The sequence below is a fragment of the Hypomesus nipponensis genome, chromosome 1 (assembly GCF_054491055.1).
Source record: "Hypomesus nipponensis isolate SF chromosome 1, ASM5449105v1, whole genome shotgun sequence".
NCBI classification, from domain to species: Eukaryota; Metazoa; Chordata; class Actinopteri; order Osmeriformes; family Osmeridae; genus Hypomesus; species Hypomesus nipponensis.
Window position 1 is genome coordinate 19,072,680 of NC_140361.1, and position 17,311 is coordinate 19,089,990.

General features: G+C 46.2%; 1 protein-coding gene and 1 pseudogene across 4 annotated transcripts in view; one reads left to right on the plus strand and one right to left on the minus strand.

Moving 5' to 3' along the window:
* The window catches only part of zdhhc15b (zDHHC palmitoyltransferase 15b), a 123,800-nt gene that overhangs the window by 76,407 nt on the left and 30,082 nt on the right, over positions 1-17,311 (minus strand). For all 4 annotated transcript variants that reach the window (XR_014754788.1, XM_084697397.1, XM_084697398.1 and 1 more), the window contains 2 exons: positions 10,134-10,166; positions 9,566-9,686 (listed from right to left, as the gene is read on the minus strand). Coding sequence is in view for 3 of the 4 variants with exons in the window: in XM_084697397.1 (XP_084553523.1) it covers positions 9,566-9,686; positions 10,134-10,166 (154 nt within the window). In the remaining variant the exon portion in view is untranslated. The remainder of the gene's footprint in view (positions 1-9,565; positions 9,687-10,133; positions 10,167-17,311) is intronic.
* LOC146302896 (uncharacterized) lies at positions 1,554-5,332 on the plus strand (annotated as a pseudogene).

Consider the following 17,311-nt stretch of genomic DNA (forward strand, 5'->3'; position numbering starts at 1 on the left):
GATTTCATGAAAATATTCCAGTACATGTGATTAAAAAATGTTTGACCCAATCACTGTAGTTGTTTGATGTTGTATACAATTATTGCAGGGTGACATGTTAGTGAGGAGTTAACATGTTTTTCACTTTAAAATAACGGTCCACATCACAAGTAGTTCTTGCAGGATGACAAGGTAACACTTGAGTAATTAGTGAGGAGTTAACATGTTTGTCACTTTAAAATAATGGTCCACATCACAAGTAGTTCCTGCAGGATGACATGGTAACACTTGAGTAATTAATGAGGAGTTATACTGGTTTTCACAAGTAATATATTGAGTCTAATTTTATATTTGACACATGCGATACAAGCATACATTTCTGTGAGGCACTAGTGATATACTAACAAACGTTATCCAGAAGATGTGATGTAAAGCGAAGTCCTCCTCAGGCGGCTACTGTAACATAAAGGTAGGTCTTTGGAGTCTGAGACATTGAACTGACATTCAAGAGCTCATAATAGTGAACTCATCCAATCATGAGCATGTCAGCATCACAGTCTTATTATATATTTTTTGTAAATTATAATTATTTGTATTACACCATGTTTAAGTTTGAAGTAAACAGAGCGGGGGGGGGGGGGGGGTGCTGCTCATGTATTGCATGCCGCACTGTGATCAAAATGAAAGTTCTCTCTACAGTCAGAGCTTGTGCAAGAAGGTGGAACGTAAGGGAGCTACCCTTTCCAAAACTTGTAAGGGCGTAATAATTTGTGAAAGACCAAGAAAAACACAAATATCTGAAGAGGCAAAATCCTGGACAATTTTGGAATTCCTGCCAGACGCATTTTTAAGGTCTCGAAAAGAGGACATGTCCGGGTAAAACAGGACGCCTGGTCACCCTACATTTAAGGCACAAGCTTGTGAAAAGTTATGACCGTGTTAAGAGTAAAAATAAAAAATAAATCCACTTTTTTGAAAAGTTACTTTTGTGATTAGTAATTAATTGGTTATTCTCTCTCAATTGTTCATAGTTCACAAGTAGTTCTCCATGAGGATATATTTATTTAGTAATAACCAAATACATACCAACGAACTACCTTTGTAGTAAATTAACTATTACTTACTGCACAGTTAATCATGGTTCCATATTAGTTAATATAATAAAATTTGGTGTTAATGCAGTACTACCTACTACTTCCTGCATAGCTACCTGTTAACAACGGACCATTATTCTAAAGTGTTACCGAATCAAGATTACAGTAAACATGTTAATTCTGTCTATGTTGCTGAATGGTCATCCAACATCAGTGAATGTCAAATTGTGTGTACATTTTCCCTCTATCCCTGGTTGCCTGTCCCGCTACTTTAGTCTGCCTTACTTTTTATCCTTTATCTGACCGATGTTTGAGTGACAACCATAGTTCTGAAATCTATAAAAATAGATTGAATATCAGCAATTCACCATCTAATGATAAATCAATGGCACTGTCGATGGTGCTGAAATAGCATGCACTATCTCTGTAACTTTCTGTTTGGATCTGTCTTGCATCTCCATTCGTCGGCGCCAGATGACGATGGCAGCCGCGGTAGCTAGGTGTGCTCTGTTTTGTCTTGTTTTGTCTGTTAATTCAGTGTTCTGTCAAGATTTCCGGGGTTCTCTAACAAGAGAAGCACTTCTTAACATCAGGACTACAACTCCTGTGGATTTATTTCCCACTTTTATGCTTCCAGCGGCAGATTTAGTGGGAATTATAGTTAAAGCCACCCTCGGCTTTGTCCTAGCAGCGAAGAATTGCAGGAGAAGTAAATGGGCCGGTGCTTTGGTGCGACTTTGTCGGCGCGGAGTGCGCACAGCGTTACCGGGGATATTTCTCTCCAACGTTCATTCACTGAGCAACAAACTGGACGAACTTCAGCTACTGGTATGGAAAAACAGAGACTTTCGTTCATCTTCCGTTTTGTGCTTTACGGAAACATGGCTGAGTGAAATGATCCCAGACTCTGCACTACAGCTAGCAGGTTTCAAACTGCTGAGAGCAGATCGTGACTCCCTGCTTTCTGGCAAACAAAATGCAGTGGTATTTGTTTTTTTTTTATAAACAGTGGCTGGTGTGAAGATGTGACAGTGATTCTGCAGCATTGTTCTCCTGATCTGGATTTTTTTTTAATTAACTGTAAACCTTTTTACTCGCCACATGAGTTTGCTTCATTCATACTGGTCGGCGTCTACATGCCCCCTCAGGCTAGCGCCAACGAGGCTCAATGTGTACTCGCCAACCAGATATTGTGCGTGGAGCATGAAAATCCAGATTCCTTGATTATTGTGCTAGGCGACTTTAACAAAGGCAATCTCACGAATCACAATCTCATCTCTCAAGAATTCCCAAATACAGACAATTCATCAAATGCCCTACCAGAGAAGAGAACACTTTGGATCACTGCTACTCTACTATCAGTAAAGCATACCATGTGGTTCCCTGAGCAGCACTGGGTCACTCAGACCACGCCATGGTCCACCTGATTCCTGCATACAGGCAGAAGTTTAAACGCTGTAAGCCTGCTGTGAGGACATCAAAACAGTGGACCAGTGAGGCTATGGAGGAACTGCGGGCGTGCTTGGACTGTACTGACTGGGACATGTTCATGAATGCCTCCAATAGTCTGGATGAGCTCACGGAAGCTGTGACATCATACATAAGCTTCTGTGAGGACTGTTGTATACCAACACGCACCAGGGTGAGCTACAACAACGACAAACCCTGGTTAACAGCTAAACTCAGAAGGCTGAGGCTGGACAAAGAGGCCGTGTTTAGGAGTGGGGACAGGGACAGATTCAAGGAGTTGAAGAACAGGTTTAGCAAAGCGGTGAGAGAGGCTAAACGACTGTACTCGCAGAGACTAGAACATAAATTCTCTGCTAACGACTTTGCTTCTGTCTGGAGAGGCCTCAGGTAGATCACCAACTTCAAGCCCAGAGCCTCCCACTCCACTAACGACTCCCGCCTGGCCAACGACCTGAATGAGTTCTACTGTAGATTTGAAAGACATTTGGACAGTCCTGAACAACCCCTTTCCACCCGTGAGGCCTCCCCCCTCCCCCCCTCTACAGTGACGACTCTCTCCATTCAGGAGAGAGAAGTGAACAAACTGTTCAAGAGACTGAACCCCCGCAAAGCAGCTGGGCCGGACTCTGTCTCTCCAGCCACCCTCAAGAACTGCGTTGACCAGCTGTCTCCGGTGTTTACCTACATCTTCAACACCTCCCTGGAGACATGCCATGTGCCAGCCTGTCTCAAGTCCTCCACCATCATCCCTGTGCCCGAAAAGCCCAGGCCAACTGGACAGAATGACTACAGACCCGTCGCCCTGACCTCTGTGGTAATGAAGTCTTTTGAGCGCCTGGTGCTGGCACACCTAAAATCCATCACAGACCCTCTACTGGACGCCCTGCAGTTTGCCTACAGAGCCAACAGGTCTGTGGACGATGCAGTTAATATGGCCCTCCACTTCACCCTACAGCACCTGGACTCCCCAGCATCCTACGCCAGGATCCTGTTTGTGGACTTCAGCTCTGCCTTTAATACCATCATCCCAGCTCTGCTTCAGGAAAAGCTCTCCCAGCTGAACGTGCCTGATTTCACCTGCAGGTGGATCACAGACTTTCTGTCTGTCAGGAAGCAGTGCGTTAAGCTGGGAATACAAGTCTCTGATTCCCGGTCCATCAGCACTGGATCTCCCCAGGGCTGCGTCCTTTCTCCTCTGCTCTTCTCCCTGTACACCAACAGCTGCACCTCCAGTCATCCGTCCGTCAAACTCCTGAAGTTTGCGGACGACAGCACCCTCATTGGGCTCATCTCTGGTGGAGATGAGTCTGATTATAGGTGGGAAGCAGACAACCTGGTGACCTGGTGCAGCCAGAACAACCTAGAGCTCAATGCTCTCAAGACAGTGGAGATGGTTGTGGACTTCAGGAAGAACACCGCCCCACTCACCCCCATCACCCTGTGTGACTCCCCAGTCAACACTGTGGAGTCCCTCCGCTTCCTGGGCACTATCCTCTCCCAGGACCTCAAGTGGGAACTGAACATCAGCTCCCTCACCAAGAAAGCACAACAGAGGATGTACTTCCTGCGGCAGCTGAAGAAATTCAACCTCAAGTTAACTAGTGATTATTGTTGTTTGTATTTTTCCCCTGCTAGCTAAATTGCACATGTCTTTTGATTTGATAGCGATTGCTGCTCTTGCTCAGGTTTGTATTTTGGGTGCATTATCATGCTGAAGTAGTTTTAATTAATAGTGGGTATATTGTTATTATTTGCTAAAGAACGCTTAGCCTATCAAGATCAGATTAAGCAAACAGTGTACATGCTTTCGAGTACCTTGATCGATACGGCTAGGCTACTGACCATTTACAATAAGTTGTTACGTCAATTATTAATTGGCAGCATATTTCTGCCATTTAGAACATACTTTAAGTAGCCTAACTGTATTGCTTTACGGAAAATAGGACAAAAATATATGCAATATTACATTTGTTATTAGACTATTACATTAACCTACTCCAAAATATAGGGTTAGAACTTTATTTCGGCCGCAGGGGAGGGGGGGGGGGGGGTTGGACAGACCTGCCCCCACTGCTAAAAAAAATCTGAGGGGAAACACTGTGTTAATATTTGCTTCAGAAAGCTTAGCCTTTCACAATCAAATGAAGCAAGCATGATACATGCTTCAGAGTGGCCTACCTTAATCAATAGGCTAGGCTATTGACCTTTCACAATAAGTTGTTATGTCAATTATTAATTGGCAGGATTTATGCCATTTAGAACATAGTTTATGAGTGTATGGTGTCTTTAAGTAGCCTAACTTTATTGCTTTAGGGGAAATAGGACGAACATATGTGTGTGTGTGTGTGTGTGTGTGATTGTATCTCGCAAGATACAACATCGATATTGCAGCTCTCAGCGAGACCAGACTACATGGAGAGGATTCCCTGTCAGAGGTTGGTGCTGGGTACACCTTCTTCTGGAGGGGGGTCCCCGAAGGCACCCGCCGTAACCATGGAGTTGGCTTTGCTGTGAAGACCAAACTGCTGCAGCGCATTCCGGAATCCCCCATCGGCATCAATGAAAGGCTGATGACGTGGCGCATTCCCCTGGCAAAGGAACGAGTCGCCACCCTCATCAGTGCATATGCACCAACTCTTGTTGCCGATCACAACACCAAAGAGCATTTCTACCGAGCTCTTGATGCCATCCTACAGAAAACCCCGGCCACAGACAGGCTCATACTCATGGGAGATTTCAATGCTAGAGTGGGCACAGAGCACCTGGTATGGAATGAGTGGGGAAAATGAACCAAAACGGGCTCAGGCTCCTCTCCCTCTGTGCAGAGCACCAGCTGGTCATCACCAACACCATCTTCCAGATGAAGAACAAGCTCAAGACCACCTGGCAACACCCCCGCTCAAAACATTGGCATCTCCTTGAGTATGTGATTGTCCGTCAAAAGGACAGACAAGATGTCCTCATCACCCGTGTCATGCGTGGAGCTGAATGCTGGACTGACCACCTCATGGTCAGATCCAAACTCCTCATGAGCGTTCAACCCCGTGGCCCGAGGACAGCTCCAAACAAGAGACTCAACCGCACAGCTCTCAACAGCCCCACCACTACAGACAACCTGCGACGGCTCCTTGCTGAAAAAATCCCGGAGGAATCAGCCGACTGGCCAGCTCTGCGCCAGGCTATTCACAGCTCAGCCTTAGAGGCGCTCGGCCAGTCAAGGAAACGTCACCAGGACTGGTTTGACTTTAACTCAGCTGAGATACAGTCACTCCTAAAAACTAAGCGTGAGGCCCACAAAGCTCTCCTGTCCTGCCCTGGATCTCCCACCCTCAAATCCACCTTCACTGCAGCAAGAACAGCAGCCCAGCGAGCCCTCCGGAGTATGGAGGACACCTGGTGGAGGCAAAAGGCGCAAGAGATCCAGAACCTGGCAAACTGCAATAACACCCAAGGCTTTTACGATGCCATAAAAGCATTGTACGGCCCCAGGACGCGGGCGATTGCCCCGGTCCGATCAGCTGATGGGTCCACGCTCTTCAAAGACCGCCGCGAGATTCTTGCCCGTTGAGCAAATCATTTTGAGAGTCTCCTCAACCACACCAACCCAGTTGACCCACATATCCTGGATAATCTCCCAGACCTGCCAAAAACGACTCACCTGGACACCCCGCCACTCCATTCAGAAATCCAGCAAGCCATTGCTGGGCTGAAAAACAACAAAAGCGCTGGACCCGATGGTATCCCCGCGGAGGTGTTCAAACATGGAGGATACATGCTCACACGTCGCCTGCACATCCTGATCCACAACATCTGGGAACATGGGACAATCCCACAGGACTGGAAGGATGCAAACATTGTCATTATTTATAAACATAAAGGAGACAGAGCAGTATGTGGCAACAGCCGCGGAATAGCTCTCCTCTCCATCGCAGGGAAGGTCCTGGCCAAGGTCATGCTCAGCAGACTGGTTGAGCACATATCTGGAGCTGTGCTCCCAGAAACACAATGTGGTTTCCGGAAGACTAGGTCAACAACAGACATGGTATTTGTCTTGAGGCAGCTGCTGGAGAAGAGCCGAGAACACCACAAAGACATCTACATAGCCTTCATCGACCTCAGCAAAGCCTTCGACACCGTCAATCGTGAGTTGCTCTGGAAACACCTCACCAAACTTGGGGTACCACCCAAGTTTCTCAGCATCCTACAGCAGTTGCATGACGGGATGCAAGCCAGAGTGCTCACAGGAGAACTCCAATCAAAGTTTTTCGAGGTGAACGTTGGGGTAAAGCAAGGCTGTGTCTTGGCTCCGGTGCTCTTTAACATCCTCCTCTCTGCCATAACCTGCCTCTTCCACCGGGTCATGGGACAAGAAGACGGTGTCCATGTCGAATACCGTCTTGATGGAAGCCTCTTCAAAATCCGCCGGCTCCAGGCCCACACCAAGACAAAAACACGCCAAATCTGTGAGCTTCAATATGCTGATGACTGTGCAGTCATAGCTCACAGCCCGGATTCTATGCAGCACGCACTCAATACAATATCTGGTCTGTATCAATCCTTTGGCCTGCAGGTTAATACTCAAAAAACCGAGGTCATGTCCCATCTCACCACTCCCGCCCCCACACCCCCAAGTTTTCACATACACGGTGTTTCACTTAAAACAGTGGATCACTTCACCTACCTTGGGTCCACTCTGTCATCGTGCTGCTCCCTTGACACAGAAATACACACCCGGATCAACAAAGCCTCATCTTCATTTGGACGCCTGCGCAGCAGGGTTTTTGAAAACCGTAACCTGAAGGTCAGCACCAAGGTTGCTGTGTATAACGCTGTCTGTCTCTCCACTCTGCTCTATGGGGCAGAGTCATGGACCCCATACCGCCAGCACATCACCAAGAGGCCTTCCACATCCGCTGCCTACAGACGGTGCAGGGTCTGTCCCGGAAAGATCGGACGCCCTATACAGAAATCCTCCGCAACACTGGCTCTGTCTGTATGGAAGCAGCTGTGGCCAAAAGACACCTGCGCTGGATAGGGCACACCATATGAATGCCTGAACACCGCCTGCCCCGCCAAGTCCTCTACAGCCAACTACTGGGCGCAAAGCACTTCGCTGGAGGACAAAAGCGGCGCTTCACTGACTACAACAGGGACATACTAAAGCGAGCGAACATCCCCTTCACTCAGCTTGAAAACCTGGCCACCAACAGATCTGCCTGGCAGGGAACCTGTGCCACGGCAGTTTCCCAAATCCACCAAAAAACCCAGGACAGAAGATCCGAGAGGCGCACCCAGCGACACCAGCGGGCGTCTGGTGTTCCCCTGGCATCTGGCCTCCCGTGTTCCATCTGCGGGCGAGTGTGCGGCTCGAGGATTGGTCTATACGCCCACGAGAAGTGGCACCAGCGGCAACGTCGCTGACCCCCCCCCCTTCCCCAACCCAACCCTTGGAGCAAGCGTCATCATCGAATACGATGGACAGCTAAGAAGGGAGAGGGTGTAAAACACCTGGGAATAAATACATTGATTAGAAAAAAATAATATATATATACTTTTTTTTTTTTGAGCACTGAAGACCCATTTTGACCCAGGAAAAACCCTGTATGTTTATTGTATGCACCTTCCTGCCAAAGCAAATTCCTTGTCTGTGCAAACTTTCATGGCAAATAAATCCCTTTATGATTCTGATTTCTGATTCTGATTCAACCTATAGGCTGTATAAGGGCCCAATACAGGTCCTCCCCCCCTCTGCAAAGAGCCATCGGCTCTGCACCTGCCAAAAACCAAATCGCTAGTAGCGTAACGTAACACAAATGATTCACAGAATGAATGACAAACATCTATAGGGTTGAATGAGCAGTTTCATACTGAATGAGATGCAGATAATGGGTGGTGCATGCTGGTAGGCCTGTGAGAAGAGGTTCAATAGTCGAGACGAGAGCACTGTGGCCTGGGCAAGCACTCTCCCATCAGACCAAAATGATTTATGTAAATGTCTGGGTCACATGACCATCCTGGGGTGTAACTGGCAGGTCAATCTTGGCCAAAACTCAAGGGTACTCACCACTAGGGATGGGCAAACCGAGGCTTTCCAAAATACAGAGACAATTGAAACATTTGAGTCGGGGCCTTTGAAACGCTTGAAACTTTTACTCAACAGTGACATATGCTGACAGCTTCGACTATGGCATACACAACAGTCTTATAGCTTATTCCACAAGGTGGAATTCCAATGGTCTTTGTGGTTAAACGTAATTGTTGCCGTCCTGCAAAGCAGATTGCGTGGTACGAGTACGGCAGCGATGGTTTTCATTTACATTTAGCAGACACTCTTATCCAGAGCGACATACAGTAAGTAAAGGGACACTCCCCCCCGAGGCAAGAAGGGTGAAGTGCCTTGCCTAAGGACACAACGTCATTTGGCACGGCGGGGAATTGATCCGGCAACCTTCTGATTACTAACCCGACTCCCTCACCGCTCAGCCATCTGACTCCTATTTAACAACATTTAATAACATATTTAACAACAATCGGGTCAACAATCGGGTCAAATCATGATTTTCAAACTGTTTGAGATGATAAACTCAGTGTTAAGTTGTTACATATTAATATTTTATACCTCTTGAAGTGGCAGTCAAATGATCAAACAGGATTTTGCTAATGGCACACAAGCAACTAACTTTCTCTAATGTTCTATAACGGTCTTTGTCTCTATAACTTTCTGAATCTCTCTCAGACTCTCTCAAACTCTCAAAAATTCTCACAATTCTCTCAACCAAAGTCTCACGCATTCAAAACTTTTGGTTTTGCCGCCTCATTTTATACCCCGATATGTCAGAGTCTTTTGGAAAGTACGAGACAGGTTTCGTTCAAGATCACGTCACAAAACGTTTCAAAACCCTTTGTCACGTGACCGGAAGTGTTTTTAAAACCTGTCTCGAAACGTTGTTCCGATGCAGTGAGTGTTGAATGTGTCGGGACAGTATCAACACCGTAGTACAGAGCGGTCCATCACTACTCACCACCCAGAATTTGACAAAGTACTGGAAGACGGTGGCTCCAATGAAGATGCAGTAGAGCATGGAGTAGGAGAGGAACAGCAGGAAGAATTTGTAGTTGGAGAAGCCCACGCAGTTGTTGACCCTTGAAAATAATACAAAAGTCATAAATATCTTAATTAAACCTGTCTAATTAAAAGTAAACATGTTGAAAGAAATTATTCACATACAAAAGTTTCCTAATAAAATTGTATCTGAATCCTAATCTTAAACTTGTGAGGTGTGGAAACACTGTTGCTTTTATGGATTTTTTCTTGTTGCTTTTTGATCTATGTTGCTCTATCTGTATGATACATCGCTATGCTATGTTGCCCTGCATGTGCTCACTGCTCAATGATTGTCTGTATTGTAATTGTTTTTAATAACCTGCCCAGAGACCGTGGTTGAAAAGTAGCTGGCTGGCTAAAACCGGCACTTTTACTGAAACGTTGATTAATGCGCACTGTCCCTGAAAAATAAAATAAGCTCAACTGAATCTCTTATCTCTTGTTTGCTGTGGTTAATCTGTCTGTGTTTAAAGTCAGCTCCTTACCATGGACAATGATGATCCATCTTCAACACACACCTATGTAGAGAAGAAAGGACAGTGTCATAGAAAAGTTGGCAATACAAATTAAGGTTTTAAATCTGTTTTTTCGTAGCAGACATTTTTTATTTTTAAAGCAAATGTACACACGAAACTTTCTTTGAATGTGTAGGGCTGTAGGGGGTACCCTATGGTTGTTGAGTGGTCTCAACAGTGAAGAGGAAGGTGAACTGAGATCCATTATTATTACACATTGATTGTGTTCCTATTTTGATAATAAAATGAAATTAGCATTTAAATTTACTGGTTTTTGTTGTACATATCTTTCACAAACTCAGGAAAGAATACAATAAGCAAGTCCAATTGATGTGGCTATTAACTGTTCATATGTCCAGTCTAAAGTTGACATTGTCGGCGAGGTCATTTCTCAGTTTTTTAAAGATTGTGAAAGTGCAGATTGTAAACTTTCAAATTATGTGTCATACATTGAAATCTGAAAAAAGTTGAAGATACGCTTATCTGAATGTTAATAAACCTGGAAAGCTCTGGCCCGGATAATTGGCTTCAAATATTTTAAACACCTTCAGAGAGGTGTGGTCATTTTGTGTTAATCATTAGAAGCGTTGAGCGCGGGCTGCAGTAAAGAAAATAAAAATAAACAATATTCACACTTGATCCTAGGTATGTATTTTATTGCAATATTTTTGCATGGACTACACTGCACTTTACCTGGCCCAATTATGGTTCAAGTTGTGTTACGTTGTTGGTGCAAATCGCATCTTCCAAAAACAGCCTGCAAGAAAATTTAAACTGTAAAAACAAAAAAAACAATGGACTTAAGTTAGGCCTCTGTGTCACTATACTGATGTTCCTCTTTTAATTTGAACTGTAAAAACAAAAAAAACAATGGACTTAAGTTTGGCCTCTGTGTCACTATACTGATGTTCCTCTTTTAATTTGAACGTCATGTTCCTGCAACGGCTTATTTTTTCTGCAGATTTTTCCATGGGTGAATTTTGGTAAAACATCTGCCAGGATGCATAGCTAGCTAGTATTGTTTGTCTATAGTAAGAACCACACAGGTTTTTCAAGTGTGGTGTTTTGAGTCAGAGTACCGAGTGACAACAGTGACAACTATAACTATAACTGGAGGAGTCAGATGGCTGAGCGGCCGTGCCAAATGTCAGATAGGGAACTGGGCTTACTGCTGTCTATTCTGGTCTGGTCTGTGTGCTGCTTTGTTTGAGTGTCTGTGTAATATTGGTGTCATTGTTCATTGCAACATTGTTTGTAATCATTTGGGTTAATACCCTTCTGCTTTTGTTTCCACGGGGAAAGGGGAAAGCCACATGCTTTAGGCAAGAGGCCCCTGGGGCTTACACCACCCGCAGGATAACCTTATTGTCTATATACACTAGGTAAGAACTGGGCTGACCAACCCCTGTATTTTGGGTAGAGCGCCAGAACGATGGTGCTAGTTAGGGAAGTACTGTGATAAGGTAGGGTTAGAAACTATTATTTTGCTTTCTTTGTTTTGGTTGTGCCCAGCCCCTTTTCCCCTGCACATTTATTTAACAGTAAATAAATACTGTTGACCGGTAGTTGGCCTTGCTTCCCTTGTTTTTGCACCACGACTCCATATCTCAATTCCGGTCCTACGGTTCATGTGCGCAGTGGGGCGTCCTCTGCAGGCAGCATTGGTGCTTCTCCAGCTTCTGGCGAGGGTTTGGATAAGGCAGCTAGAGCTAGGGGCAGGTGTCAATGAGGCCCCCTCACCAAGACAAATGTCCCAGTTCAAGGTAAGCACTGGTGCAGCCCTTTCAGGAGGCTGAAGTATATAGCTACTTCTTTGCTTTTGAGCGTGAGGCTGCCGCGCTACGTTGGTCAAGGGATGTTTGGCCTCTTCTCCTGCAATGCAAGCTGTCAGGGAAGGCCCAGAAGGTAGTAGCTGCACTCTCCCTGGAAGACAGTTTGCAGTACGACATAGTTAAGGCAACTGTGTTGCGTGCATATGAGCTGGTCCCCGAAGCCTATCGGCAACGGTTCAGAAACTTCAAGAAACCATCAAACCGCTCGTATGTAGAGTTCGCTAGAGATAAAGAATCTTTATTCGACCGCTGGTGTTCAGCCAGCAAAGCCACTACATTTGCAGATCTCAGGGAGTTGGCTCTACTTGAGGAGTTCAAAAACCACTTGCCTGATCGAATCGTAGTGTACCTAAATGAACAAAAAGTGGCGACCTTAACCCTGGCAGCAGTTTTGGCTGATGAATATTTGTTAACCCATAAAACAGTGCTTGGTGGGTCTAGGATGAAGGGCCGTGTGGTAACCCCAACAGCTTCTCGTAAGCATTACGGCCCCAGTGACAGTAAGCCCTCACCTGAAAAATGGGAGTGCTATTTCTGTCACAAAGTAGGCCATGTGATTTTGGATTGTCCGGTTGAAGGGTAGGAGGCAGTCCTCACCCCCCTCCGGTAAGAAGAAAAGTGTCGGGTTAGTCCGTTTCGCTTATGGAGACATCACGGTAAGCAAATACGGATCCTGTGCGATACTGGTGCGGCGCAGTCAGTTATACTCGCAGACGTTTTGCCCTGGTCTGCTGAATCGTACTGTGGCTCGCATGTCCTCCTACAGGGTTTTCGAAATAAAACGGTGTCTGTTCCGTTACACTGGGTCCATTTAGCATCAGACGTGGTGTCGGGACGTTTCCGAGTTGGTGTGGTACCTCGGTTGCTGGTGGAAGGAGTCACCCTGTTGCTGGGGAACGATATTGCAAGTGGTAATGTGTCTCCACTGTTAGAGGTTGTAGACAGCCCAAAACAGCCGACGACAAAATGGTTCAAGCTTTTCCCCATGTTTTTCCGGCTTGTGTCCTAACAAGGGCTCAGTCTCGCAAGCTGGGAGACGTGGTGGACTTGTCCGATTCATTTTTTGTTGAGACAGCACTAAATGCGCCTTCTGTGTCGCAGGTACAGTCTTCTCGAGTGCAACAAACGGGTGTGGAATGCAGAGTCGCATCCCTGTTGCACGACGCTCAGAAGTCGATCACCCCAGACAACCTGATTAAATGGCAAAAAGAAGACCTTACCTTCGCAAGTGTTTCGACGCAGTTGTCTCCTCTGAAACTGAACATAGGGACTCTTCGTACTTCGTAGACGCGGGTGTGTCAATGCATAAATGGGCCGCGCATAAAACAGGTTAGGACTGGGATACGGTTGGGCAAGTGGTTGCTCCTACCCGGTTACGACAGCAGGTGCTGTCCCTGGCTCATTACCCTGCCTGGTCTGGACACTTAGGAATAACTAAGACGTACAACAGAGTCCTCCGGCATTTCTTTTGGCCGGGTTTAGAATCTGATGTTGTACAGCAGAGGTCTTCAACCCTGGTCCTCGCGGACCCCCTGCCCTACATGTTTTAGATGTTTCCCTGCTCCAACACACCTGATTCAAATGAATGGTCGTTAACAGGCTTCTGCATTACTAGATAACGACCCATTCATTTGAATCAGGTGAGTTGGAGCAGGGAAACATCTAAAACGTGCAGGACAGGGGGTCCCTGAGGACCAGGGTTGAAGACCTCTGTTGTACAGTATTGTAAGACGTGTCATGTGTGCCAACTTACAGGAAAAGCAAACCAGCCTGTGTGCCTCTTCATCTGATTCCTGTGGTCGGGGAACTGTTTGAGCGAGTGATCCTCGACTGTGTTAGTCCACTACCAAAAACTCGGTCAGTTAACAAATATCTGCTCACCATCATGCGTTGTGCCAGAGGCTGTCCCACTTCGTATTATCAAGGCTAAGACTGTGCTGAAAGCGTTGGTTAAGTTCTTTTCCACGTTTGGACTTCCTACAGTGCTCCAAACTGACCAAAGGACGAACTTCATGTCCAAGTTTTCTTTGCTGTGTCAAGGAATCTGTCTATCTTGCACCAGGTCTCTAGCCCTTACCATCCTGAGAGCCAGGGGGCTCTCGAGTGCTGGCATCAAACGCTTAAGGCAATGCTAAAAAAGTACTGCATGGATATCAGTACTGATTGGGATGAAGGAGTGCTCTTTGTTCTGTTTGCCATCAGAAAAACGGTACAAGAGTCTTTAGGCTTTAGCCCTGCTGACGTTGTCTTTGGACACACACTACGTGGTCCGTTAGAGGTATTGAAAGAGCGTGTCCTGTCTGTTTCACCCATTAAAACACCTACAAATGTGTTGCAGTTTGTCAGTAAGATGTGGGAAAGGTTGCACGCTGCAGGCAAGCTAGCTAAAGGGTCTCTTACCTCTACACAACAACGCATGAAGGTGCGGTATGACAGGAAGACAAAAGACCGTTGTTTTCTGCCAGGTGACCAAGTGCTTGCTTTGCTGCCAGTTCCCTGCTCGTTGCTTTTTGCCAGTTTCTCTGATCCATATTCGGTAGAGAAAAAGCTCAGTGACACCAACTAGTGACACCAACTATCTCATACAAACCCCTAATCGCAGACGCCCACATCAACATGCTGAAGGCTTACCATGTGCGTGACTCCCCCAGCAGTTGTTCCAGTAAGCCAGACCAACCCGCCGTGTCCGGCGTGGCAGTGGTGGTGTCGGATGTGGACCTGGATGGGAGGTGTGACGATGGTTTGGAGTTGCGTAACACTTTGCAGCAGTGCGAGCACCTTCGCAACTCGGAGATGCTGCAAAAGCTACAGTCGATTATGGAACATCTGGATGAACGTCAGATAACTGGTCTTGTCTCCCTAACACATGCCTTCCTTGATGTGTTTCAAGATGTGCCTAGGCACACCTCTGTCCTGGCACATGACGTGGATGTTGGGAACAATACTCCCATTCGACAACATCCTTATCGAGTGAACGCCCGGAAGAGAGAGGTGATGAAAGGTGAGGTGGAATACTTCTTGAAAAATGATATGGCCAGGCCCAATAGCAGCGGAGTTCACCATGTATTCTGGTTCCTAAGCCAGACGGTACGTCCCGCTTGTGCACTGACAACCGTCAGGTTAGTGCTGTTGCGGTGCCTGATTATTTTCCGCTACCTCGTATAGAGGACTGCATCGACCAGATAGGTTCTGCCACCTCGTTAGCAAACTCGACCTGCTAAAAGGTTATTGGCAAGTGCTGCTAACCCCTCGAGCTTCAGATATCTCAGCATTTGTGACACCTGACAACTTTATGCAGTATACCGTTATGCCCATTGGGATATGCAACGCACTTGCTACATTTCAAAGGCTGGTAAATATTGTTTTCGCGGATGTCCCTAACTGTACCGCATACCTCGACGACATTGTAATAGACTCGGTCACCTGGTCTGACCATCTTTCCACGTTAAAGACAGTGTTTCAGCGGTTGAAAGAGGCATCCTTGACTCTCAATCTGGCCAAATGTGAGTTTGGGAAGACTGTGGTGACTTACCTAGGGAAGCAGGTGGGACGCGGTGAAGTGCGCCCTATTGCTGGCAAGGTTGAAGCTATTGCTAGTTTTCCTACTCCCAAGACACGCTGCCAGTTGCGCAGTTTTCTGGGTATGGTGGGGTACTACCGTAACTTTTGTAAGAACTACTCCACGGTAGTAGCTCCCCTTACATCGCTGCTCAGCCCTAAGGTACCCTTCAAATGGACCTAGGAATGTGACACCACGTTTGGGTCAGCTTAAGCGCTGCTCTGAAGTGCCCCTGTCCTTGCTGCAACCTAACTTCAAAAAACCATTTAAGCTGGAGGTCGACGCCAGTATGGTAGGGGCGGGTGCTGTTCTTCTTCAGGAAGATGACAAGGGAGTGGATCGACCGGTTAGCTTCTTATAAGGAACGTTTAGTCTGTGTCAAACAAGGTACTCTACAATAGAACAGGAGACGTTAGCCTTGTTGTTGGCTTTACAGTTTTTTGAGGTATACACCGGGTCTAGTGCTGTGCCTCAGTAAAGACCATAACCCGTTGACTTTCCTAAGACAGATGTACAACCAGAACCGCCGCCTCATGCGGTGGGCTCTGATTGCGCAAGAATACAATTTGAGCATTAGTTACGTGAAAGGGACGAGTAATGTAGTGGCCGACGATTTATCGCGCACTCACAAGTAACAGAACCGCCTGGGATTTGCTTGCATCCCTGGGAGGGGGTTTGCGTTTTTTAGGGTGGGCGTGTTACGTCCCCAGTGCTCCAATGTGGCTCTGTGTCCGTATGTCTGTTTGTTAGGGTTATTTCATTTTTCTGACAGTTTCAATTGAATAAATAACCTGTGTTGTCATGTAAATCTAGAATTCACGATGCATGTTAGCTATGTTGCGTCTTTGCTCCGCAGGAACGCTCATTGTAAACCAACCAATCAGCGTGCAGCTCGTCGATATATTTATGAGCATACCATAAAATGGAGAAAACCTCTTGTTTTTTCACAGGGCTATTTCACAGGGTGCATATGGGCGCATAGAACAGCATCCGTGCCATTTTCAGCCCAACCAATGTTACCCTTTTTGGAGACCTTTAGGAACAGTGTGAAATACCCCCAAAACCCAGTCAATTACCCCTTTAAAATGGTCTGCATGTAAGGGTGTCTTCATACTTGGCATCTAGGTTTGGTTAGATGAAAACAAACTTTTATGCGATTGCTCTGTTAGCAAACCAGGGGCCCGTTCGTCGTAGGGGTTGAAGCTAAGCTAATCCATTGTCCCTTTAGCCCGTTAACATTAGCGAGCTAACTGAGAACCGCTAATATCGGTTCGTCGACGGCTGATCCGCATCCAAATCATGTGGTTAATTTAAATCAGGCTAAACTCATCTGGGCAAGTGCACGCGCACGTACGACTACAAAAGGCAGGAAAGGTCGATCACCAAAACCGTGATTTTCTAACGGTACGATGGCAGGAAAGACTGGACTTAAAGAGAGAGCGGTGATATTCTCGCAATCAGAACAGCATTTAATAATAAGTCTCTATGAAGACTTCAGAGACGTAATCATGGCTAAGTCAAACACCGCCACCGCTGCCAGAGCAAGACAGGCAGCTTGGCAAAAAATTGCTGATAAACTAAATGCGTAAGTTTTGGGAAACTGTATAGGCTCATCTTTAGTGCCTCATTACCCCGATCAATCAGATCACATTTCTTTAAATGTGCCTGCTGGCAGTAGGCTTAATGGAAATTAATCATCAAATGAGATCTTGCTAGCGAAAATGATTGTCTCAACTCTTACAGAATAAGTTGGCCTA